The sequence below is a fragment of the Cannabis sativa genome, chromosome 6 (assembly GCF_029168945.1).
Source record: "Cannabis sativa cultivar Pink pepper isolate KNU-18-1 chromosome 6, ASM2916894v1, whole genome shotgun sequence".
Lineage (NCBI taxonomy): Eukaryota > Viridiplantae > Streptophyta > Magnoliopsida > Rosales > Cannabaceae > Cannabis > Cannabis sativa.
The window spans coordinates 53,339,320-53,349,450 of record NC_083606.1 but is presented as its reverse complement, the minus strand read 5'-3'; the positions used below and the strand labels follow the sequence as shown (position 1 = coordinate 53,349,450).

The 10,131-nt window shown below is 32.1% G+C and overlaps 1 protein-coding gene across 5 annotated transcripts; it reads left to right on the top strand.

Moving 5' to 3' along the window:
* Positions 1 to 1,165: 1,165 nt before the first annotated feature.
* Positions 1,166 to 9,458, top strand: LOC115725746 (disease resistance protein RPM1). 5 transcript variants are annotated; one of them, XM_030655344.2, is made up of 5 exons: positions 1,166 to 1,622; positions 1,804 to 1,874; positions 4,958 to 5,060; positions 5,563 to 8,442; positions 9,195 to 9,458. In XM_030655344.2, the coding sequence occupies exon 4, from the start codon at positions 5,604 to 5,606 to the stop codon at positions 8,418 to 8,420; it is 2,817 nt and encodes a 938-aa protein (XP_030511204.1). In that variant the 5' UTR covers positions 1,166 to 1,622; positions 1,804 to 1,874; positions 4,958 to 5,060; positions 5,563 to 5,603; the 3' UTR covers positions 8,421 to 8,442; positions 9,195 to 9,458. The 5 variants fall into 5 exon arrangements, with proteins under 5 accessions (XP_030511204.1, XP_060973278.1, XP_030511205.1 ...); XM_061117295.1 differs by having other exon boundaries at positions 1,187 to 1,622; positions 1,808 to 1,874; positions 4,958 to 5,056; XM_030655345.2 differs by having other exon boundaries at positions 1,187 to 1,622; positions 1,808 to 1,874.
* Positions 9,459 to 10,131: the final 673 nt, after the last annotated feature.

The window sequence follows — 10,131 nt, the reverse complement described above, 5'->3', positions numbered from 1 at the left end:
TATTTTTTCGACATATCATTCCATCTCCTGTTTGCCCAATCTGTCATCAAACCACGAAGTCAGTGAAACATGCCATCTTGGAGTGCAAATATGCTAGGAAAGCCTGGAAAAATTCAACTTTCATTGACTTCTATACTAATAATTTGCCTAGTTCTATAGACACTTTTTTTGTTGCTGCTTTTGAAGCATTTGATTCCCATCAGATAGACTTAATGTTTTGTTTTGTTTGGGCTATTTGGAACTATAGAAATAAAGTCTTTCATCAACAAAAAAGGTCTTGGCCTCAAGATATTTTTCAGTCTGCTTGTAATTTTTTGGATGAATTTCAGTTAGCTCGTGTCAAGAATCTCAAGCAGGGCGCTGTAACTTCAGAGGATCAGGCTCTAATTCCTATCCCGACAGCAGGAACCTGGCAGGTCCATACGGATGCAGCTATTGATGTGCCTAATCAAAAAACCAGTTTAGCTTCCATAGTCACGGACGAGTGTGGTACCATTAGAGCTGGTTTTATGCTACCATTACAGGGAGTCTTTCCTCCGGATGTTGCTGAGGCTAAAGCCATTTTGACTACAGTGCAATGGTTACAGGCTACTAAACTGCCAGTTTTTCTCCTCTTATCGGACTGTAAAGTTGTGGTAGATAAAATTAATAATGGTTTTTGTAACAATTCTATATTAAGTGATGTAATTAATTGTATCTCAGCCTTGCTAACTCAAAGTCCTGGCCTTGTTGTAAAGCATGTTCGTAGAGGTCATAATGTGTTGGCTCATGAACATGCTAAAATTGGTCTCAGGCTTATTAGCGAGTGCGTCTGGAATGGTTGTTTGCCTTCCAGTTACACCTGTTGACTTTACTCTTCTTTGGTCCTTTATAAAGCATCAGGTTTCTCAAAAAAAAAAAAAATAAACATAGGTACTAATATGCCAAAAAGTTAAAAGAATGGGGACTAATGTGGGAAAAAAGCCATTGGGAACTTGAGAATTACATCTCGTTAGTCTCCTGATGACCTTAACTTATGTAAACTGAAAATAAATAAATAACTAAATAAATCAAGTCAAATTTGGCTGAAGTAGTCAACGGGAGCACTACTAAAAAAAGGTTTAATTTGCGTTGATCAACACGTTTTACTAAAATAGTTAACCGAGACCAAAAAAAAGTAGAAATTTTATGTTTCAGTGTTTCACAGAATAACTGAATCTAAGAAATACCAATTAGCGTCAGTTGATATGCCCACGCTAAAAGAAGAACCGAAAAAAAAAAAATTTAAAATTATCTTTTACATTTTACTTCAGAAAAGAGACGCGAATTGTTTTTGCTTTAGTGCAAAATAGAGGTTAATCAATTTGCTACAGTTATTAATCGAAGTAAAAAGATTTAAGTTTTGTAAAACTCATTTCTCACAAATACCATTTTATTTTGTCTCCTCCCCCATTTCGAAACCTAGCAGATCACAGCCCCCATTTCAAAACCCTAGCAGATAGCCGCGCGCGCCAGAAGTTATCCCCTTCTTCCTCGTTTCGAAAAATTGCTGGTCGCCCATCGTCCCTCACTGTTGCATTTTCCACTGCCTTCTCTGTTGCATCATCGTGGGATCATCGTCTCATGCCACTAGAGTAGACAAGGTAAGGCCTCTGAGTTCTTGATATGTTTTGGGTTTTTTAGTATTTTATATATATATATTTTGTTTTTGTTTCTGTTCTTCTATTGAGAATTTTGGGTGTCCATTATTGACACCCCTATTTAGGGCTTTAGTTGTCGATTTTTTTGGGTATTTTTTGTGTGTTTGAATGTCTATATAATCAGTCAGGGCCTCTCTCAATGACACAACAAGTCTCTCACCCACGCTCTCTCTCTCTCCAAATGGACAACTACAGGTAACATTTTGGACCTTCATAATTTAGAGATGGAGTTTAGGCTTAACTTTTGGTTGATTGAATTTCATACTTTCTTTATAAGAACTTTGAACAATTTGGAGGATAATTTCATTTGTTTTTTCCCAATGTCTTAGTATCTTTCGAAGTACTCTTTTTTTCTAATTGGTTTTTCTTTTTAAGTTCTGCTTTTAATGATTTCATTCTCTCTAATTAGAAGACAGAATGATGGCTGATTTAGTGGGTGTTTTGTAATATTTTTATATATTGGACAATTTCGTTATGTTCTATTTTGTTAATTGGTTTCATGCGTGCTGGCATTATTTGATCTCTTCTTTTTCCTCTGATTTTGTGGCCAGATAGTGGTTTAGTATTTTGTTTCCTTCCTCTTTGTCATTTTGTGTTACATGTTGTACCTCTGTTTTTCTGGTTTAATAAATTGGGGCTCTTAGTTGAGGAAGAAGACACTAGAATAGTCAATTTTCCATTATGCTCTATTTTAAGGTCACCATTTGAAATAAATCGTTTATTTTAAAGTGGGTATGTATGTAATTTAGGTGCCTCTACACTCTGATTTTGATTTCAAAACATGTATATGTAAAATTTTAATTATCTATAATCTATACATATATTATAAATCATATGCTAGCTCTATTATTGCTCCACGATAGTTGGTGATATAGCTCTTTCTCTTGCTTTCTTTCCTATTTTTTGGAGTGCTAGCTCCACCTTTCAACATGACAATTTTCTTTTAAGATGTTTGAAGAATTTGTTCAATATGATTCAATAAATTTTTCTAGGAAAGTGTTAGACCTCTGATTTATTGTTATGCCCATATTGTTTTTTATTTCTTTTCTTTGGGTGTTTTTTTTTCTTTGCTTTATTTTTTTTGGAAAAAGTTGCCTTCATATAACCAAAGTGAAAAACGAACATAAAGTTATTAACTTAGAAGAGAAAATTAACTACCATATAGCAAGCAATAACATTTTGACTGAATGTTTAGTGTTCAATCATTATTAGGTTTCTTTAGTAGAGGATAATACAAAAAAACAAATAAAAAAGGGAAAAAGAAAAGTTTTCTCTAAAAGCATGTCATATATTAAAGTATGAATGTCATTTTTACCAAAAAGATCATCAACTTTCATCTTTTTATTTTTTTTCTTACAGTTTTTATTAGTTTTTATCTACTAGTTTATTTTGATCAAATCTAAAATGATAGCCATAATAGAAAATTTTATATCATAACTTGAACTGGTTTGAGTATAATATATTACAACAATATTATTGGTGTTGTTTCTTTAACTGCTCTTGTTGGTGTTGTTTCTTTTTCTTGTGTGTAAGTTGCCAACATTACAACTTTATTAACTGGTTTGAAATATCATTAAGTGGTAATTTATGTATTTTTTCATGATTCTAAGTACAGTTTTCTTTTTTGGCAAATTTCTTTTTGTTTTTTGAGTGAATTTTTGTTTTCATAATGATACTTTCTAGAATATGTTCCACCAAATAAATATATGTAAAAAAATTCCTCATAATATCGTATTTTGATTGATGCGTGTGTGGATAGATAAATACATAGGATAATATTATATTTACTCCCTTGCCTAAACTTTCAAATTTTATTCGTTCTTTATTTGTAAGAGGATATATCTTACACGTGTTTTGAAAATTCGTGTAGTAAAAATATAACAAGCCAATAAATGACAGTCAAATAAATTAAGCTTTTTATCTGACTCCAATGATAAGAGATTATCAGTTGGTGTGTTGCTTTTTTGGAGAAGAAAATAATAGGAGACCAATATTCATATGTATTTCTCTAACATTAAGCATCGAATAAAAAAAAATTACTTATGAATGAATGATTTGTTTAGTCCATTCTTATTCCCTTTAAAATGAAATATCCTATGACTACAGCAAAATAAATTAATCTAACCACTGAAATTTTTCTTTAAAGCTTAATAACTAATTAGATTGTTTGACATAATTTTCTTAGAATATATATTGTGGTATTCTATGTGATCAGCCATCTTCTTTTTGATTGGGTTGTATTTTTTTGCAAAAAGATGCAGCTGTTGAGTACAAATAGTTTTATGTGAACAAATATGTTTTGTTTATAATAATTTGATGACTAAGAAACACTTTTTGTTAAAGCTAACAATTTTTTTCTTAAAAATTATGTTAGGCACAATCATATTTGTTAGATAGGCACTTATTTTATAGGTACGATATTCTGTTATGGTTTAGTTAATTTATTTTATAATTTAATGGTTCATATACATTAGCTTATCATTAATTTAAGCTTCATTGTGTTTATATATATAAAAAAAGATACCAGAAATTGAATAGACGAAAATTTGTTTTGGTCTCAGTTCAATTTAATTCTTTTATTTATTTTATTTTAGGCCAAGAGACTGTTTATTTTATATTTATGGTATTTTTGAGTGGTATTTATAAATATGCTCTAATCATCTCTAGTTTTTATATACATAATAGATGCATTGTAGATATATTTGAGTACTACAATGTCAAACTTTTGGATATTCTTTATTACATCTTCTGTGTATATGTGTATATATATATTCATTGTAAGCTATTCAAGTCAATATCTATTTCAGCTTTTTGTTTAAAATTGATGTTCAATCATTCTTTTCTAGTGTTGTTTGGTTTTTTATTAGTGTTGTGCTTTAGTTAGTTCCTTGCTAGTTTCGTTTGTTTTATGTTGTACTGATGTTTGAACTTTGTTGCTTTGTGTACTCCCTTTTAATACAATTGTTGGTTGACCTTTTATTGGAGGCAACTTTCATACATGTATATATGTAATATGGGCTACAATTGCATTAGTTTCTTTCTACTTATATAAGGTTATCATTTAGCTATTGATAATATTAGATGATTGGGCACACCAATATGCATCATGTAACTTTGGCCCCATGTCATCACTATATAGATGACATGGTACTTCCTTATTGTAAGAACATGTGTTGCTGGTAATTAGCTATTGTTGTTGTTGTTGGGTTGTAGTAGTGTGGTGGTGTGATATTGGTTCAATTTTTGAACATTGAAGTTAATATGAGTTCCAATATCAGCTCTATCATCGTATATCGGCAGCTTCTCTCACTTCCTCAGCCCCCACGCAGCAACGGACCAACTTCTCTTCACTTCCACTCGAACAACTCCACATTCAAGTAGGTATATATAATTCTATCCTATTTTACAAAATATTATTAATATTATTTATACAATTTTATATATTATTATTGGTTAGTATTCCTTCTTATCTTTTCGATTAAATATATTGATGCCTTTACTTTTTTATATAAAATATGACTTTATATAATGGCTGTTACTGTTACTGAAGAATATAATTTTGTAGTTATGGTGTTTGATTAAATGTCTCCTAGGCATATATATTGGGAATTTTGTCATGAATATAGATTGTTTAATGTAACAACTGTAGGGAACTTCATTTTATTACTGGGATTTTATAAAGAAGTAGCCTCATTTAATTTATTATATATTGGAGTGCCATAATGTTATTTTAATTTAATTATTGATATATTAAGAGTTCTATATGGTGATTCAACCACACTTTATCCTGATTTAAGCGAAACTTACAAAATATTTAAAAGAAAAAATACCATAATTTTTCTTTTCTCATTTTAATGTAGTAGTCTACTGTTTATACTTGCAGGTTTCATTGATCATCATCAGAATTTGAAGAAGAAAAAGCTGATGGCAGAGACAATCTTAAGCCCGGTCATAGAGAAGTTGATTGAGCTGCTTGCCCAAGAAGTAAATTTATTGAAAGGAGTTCACAGAGAAGCCCATAGTCTAAAAGATGAATTACAGATCATTCAGCCTTTTCTTAAAGATGCAGAAGCAAAAATGGAGAGAGGACAGCTTGGAGATGCTACAGAAGTATGGCTCAACCAGTTAAGGCAGCTGGTCGATCGCATAGATGATGTTGTAGACGAATACATTCACTATTTGCACATGAAACACGGTCATCATGGAAGCAAATTTGTCCAATTTGTATATAGAACATGTCACTTTGCTCAACTCATAAAGCCTCGGTATGACATAGCTTCCGAGATTCGAGATATTAAAACGTCCTTGCGGGAAATTAAGGAAAGAGGCCAATCTTATGGGTTAAGACCTTTCGAACAAGGATCAAGTAGTAATAAAAATGTTGATGCCTCCTCCATGGGCACTCAATTAGGCTCTCTTTACATTGAGGAAGATGATCTTGTGGGAATTGATTCCACATCAAATGAGCTCATAAGAAATTTGATTGAAGGTCCAGCCATTCGTGTTGTGATTTCAATAGTAGGAGAAGGTGGAATTGGTAAAACTACTCTTGCTAAAACAGCTTACGATGATGATGCTGTAAAAAGGCACTTTGATTGTTATGCTTGGATCACTGTGTCTCAATCATACAACACGGAGAAGATCTTAAGGATTATGACAAGTCAGTTATGCTCCGAGATGGATCAACCTGTGAAAGCAACTGGGACAATAAAAGAAGCAATCGATCATTTGAGGATCTACTTGAAGAAAAAGAAGTATGTCATTGTTTTCGATGATGTGTGGCAAAGAGATTTTTGGGGTGTCATTAAACATGCTTTTCCTATTAATGATAATAAAGGGAATAGGATCATTATTACAACTCGTAATACTTCAGTCTCTTATTCTATTAAGGAGAGCCCTTTTGACATTGTGAAAGAGCTAAAACCTTTGTGTTGGGATTTATCTTGGGAGTTATTTTGCAAATGGGCATATCGTTTTGAGCTGAATAGATGTTGTCCTGAACACCTACACAATATGTCTTGTGAAATTGTAAGAAAATGCCAAGGTTTGCCACTTGTTATTGTGGCCATAGCAAGTTTATTGTCAACAAAAGAGAAGATTGAGTTTGAATGGCAAAAAGTTATTGATAATCTCAATTATGAGTTTGAAAACAATCCCCAGCTTACAGGCGTTTTAACAGTGTTGTCTTTTAGTTATCATGATCTGCCTTATCATCTCAAATGTTGCTTCTTATATTTTGGAATGTTTCCAGAAGATTACTTAATTTTCGACCAAAGATTATACAGAATTTGGATTGCTGAGGGCTTTATTGAATCGAAAAGAGATAAAACGATGGAGCAAGTAGCTCAAGAATACTTGAATGAGCTCATCCACAGAAACTTAGTCTCCTTTCATGTTAGATTTGGATTCCAAAGATGGTGTTATGTCCATGATTTAATGTTTGAGATCATCTTAACAAAAGTAGATGCAATGTGTTTTTCTCACATTCTCAACACAAGTAAGACTAAATTTAAAGGAAGGAGTCGTCGCCTATCAGTATTTAGTACTACAAAAGATGTTCAAGAAATTATCAGGGATTCAAAGGTTCGTTCTGTCATTTTTCATAATGTTGATCAATTGACTGATTCTTTTGTAACTGGTTTATTCAAAGAATTGAAACTTCTGAAGTTGTTGGATTTTGAAGGTGCTCCTCTATATGATATCCCCAAAGAAGTGGGACATTTGTTTCATTTGAAGTACTTAAATTTGAAAGGTACACATGTTAAAAGGCTTCCAAAGTCCATTGGGTCACTCTTCAATTTACAGGTCTTGAATCTTTTTGATACCTTCATTGAGGAGTTACCAATCGAGATTAACAAGCTGCAAAATTTGCAACACCTTTTAGGACATCGATATATAAATGGAGATGAGTGTAGTGTGAAATCCTACGGCGGTGTGAAAATACACCCAGGGATTGGATGCTTGAAGGAGTTGCAAACACTTACGTTTGTGGAAGCATATAAAAATGGAGTTGATTTTGTAAAAGAACTTCAAAAGCTTACAAAATTAGTGTCTTTAGGAATTGGAAAAGTGACTGCAGAAATGGGAAAAGCTTTAACAATCTCCATTGGCAAAATGAGCCACCTTGAAGAGCTCTTCATAACTTCTTTTAGGGATGAGGAAATTTTAGACTTCGAAAGCATTTTATCTCCGCCTCGCTCTTTGCGTTTCATCAGCTTGCGATGTCGATTAAAAGAGTTCCCAAGCTGGATCTCAGTGCTTCAGAATCTAAGGGGATTGACCTTACGTTTCACTAGGTTGAGCAATGAACCGTTAAGAAACATAAAAGATTTACCCAATTTAGAATTCATCCGTTTGCACCAGGCTTATGATGGAGAGGAATTGCACTTTGAAGAAGGTAGTTTCAAAAGACTCAAACATCTAATAGTTAGAAAGTTGGAAGGGTTGAAAGTTGTGAAAATGGATAGAGGAGCACTGCCACATCTTGAGCAGCTTGATATTGGAGATTGCTTGTTATTAGAAGAGATTCCGTCTAATATAGAACACTTACCAAATCTAAAATCTCTTATAATTAGGGACATGACAAGAGAATTTGTAGCTTCCTTACAACCCAATGGAGGTTCTCATTATTGGAAAATTGAGCATGTAACATCTGTGACCATCCTATACAAATATGGAGGGTGGGCTACTTTTAAGAAGTACAGGTTGGGTGAACCAAGCTTGTTGGAACTTCTTCAATGATCGATCCATAGAAAATTGAAAGGTATTGAAATTTCCCACTTTATTTATTTATGGATGAATCAAATTCTCTTATAAAAACATAGATTAATAGATCATGGTAGTGTACTTCTCAAGCTTGGTTCCCAATGATTTAGGTGTCACAGCAGAATTCACTTTGTGTATTTGGTTGACCACTTTCATGGAATTCTGTATTTGACAATTATTGATGAACTAGCATTAATACTTTTCCATGCATTATGTCTAGAGTACTTGCTTAATATTATTTATATCGTGCACTTTTAGGATCTAAAACTCATTTTCATTATTTTTTAAATATATAGAAATATGGAAATAAAAAATAACTACAATAATTTAATTGTGTTGGGCATAGTGCTTTTCTTCTAGTATCATTGAATTTTATTTAGAGGTGTATATGATAATTGAGTTTCAAAGTAAGAGTACGTGTGATCAAAGAAGTCTGTATTTATTTCAAAAAAGTTGAAAGTTGGAGCCATGAATTCTCTTGGCTTTGGTTCCTCAACAAACCTTTGAAAGTTGGAGCCATAAAGGTTGAGCTGTTCAACTTCACCCCTTTGATTTTGCTAGAAGATGATTAAGGTTTTAGGTGTGGGACCCAGCACAAACTTTTTCATCATTTGACTTTTCAATTTGTATGGCATTTTCACTTTTTGACTTTTTTTTGAAGATTGTTGGCGAGCTTTACAAAACAATCCTCTTTGTAGTTTTTTACTATTTTTGCTGACATATTCCTTTCCTATGTAACATTGTTATTAGGTGCTGAAGGTGTCCAACATTATACATGTGTTGTATTGCAATTGGCAGGAATAGAAATTGTGCGGGAAATGCACGCCCAACCCCGTCCCTGCTCACCATTTATGCCCCCATTTCTGTCTTGTCCAGCTTAATCCTCAATATGTTTGGAGTCGGAGAATCTCCATTGGGTATGGAGACTTATTGGGTATCCATGAAGATTAAAAAATAATGTAATGCAATGTAATTCAAAATGGAAATAAAAAGAGTTTTTGAATTTGAAATAAATATTTTATCTAATTTTATATCCTATAAATTGTAAAATAACAAATTAAAGAAGATATTAATAATTGAAATTGATACATAGAACACTATATTAAAAAGTATTTATTATGATAGTATTAAAAAAGATTAATCATCAACTTTGTTGTCAATAACTTTAATATGATTACACAAATAAATATTTAGAATATTATATGGTAATTATATATTGGGGTTGAATATAACTTTTATCTTTAGCAATTGGTTAGTGGTTTTCCATATTATTTATTAAATTAAATTATGTGTGACCTAATATTAAAATGTACTAAAAATAGTATATACCCTTTTGTGTCACTTAGCATTTTTTTTTTTTGAGATGCTTGCCCAATTCACCCTCTCCCATCCCATCATCCTCTTATATTTTCATAGAGAGTAATTGATGTTTTCCTTCAATTTTGCATTGCCAGCCTGTAGTTACTTGAATTCTTTTGTCATCTTTTTCGGTTGGTTATTGTTTGGAGGGAAAAAAACAATGAATTAAATAAAAAAAAAAAAAAGATTTAAAGCCTTGAGGCCAATGTAAAAAGAAGCTATTAGATTGAATAAGACTTAGGCTCAAAAAAAAAAAAAAAAAAGAAATGTAAGTAAATAATCCTATTTCTAACTCTACTGATAGTTAATGTCTCCTTTTAAAATAATA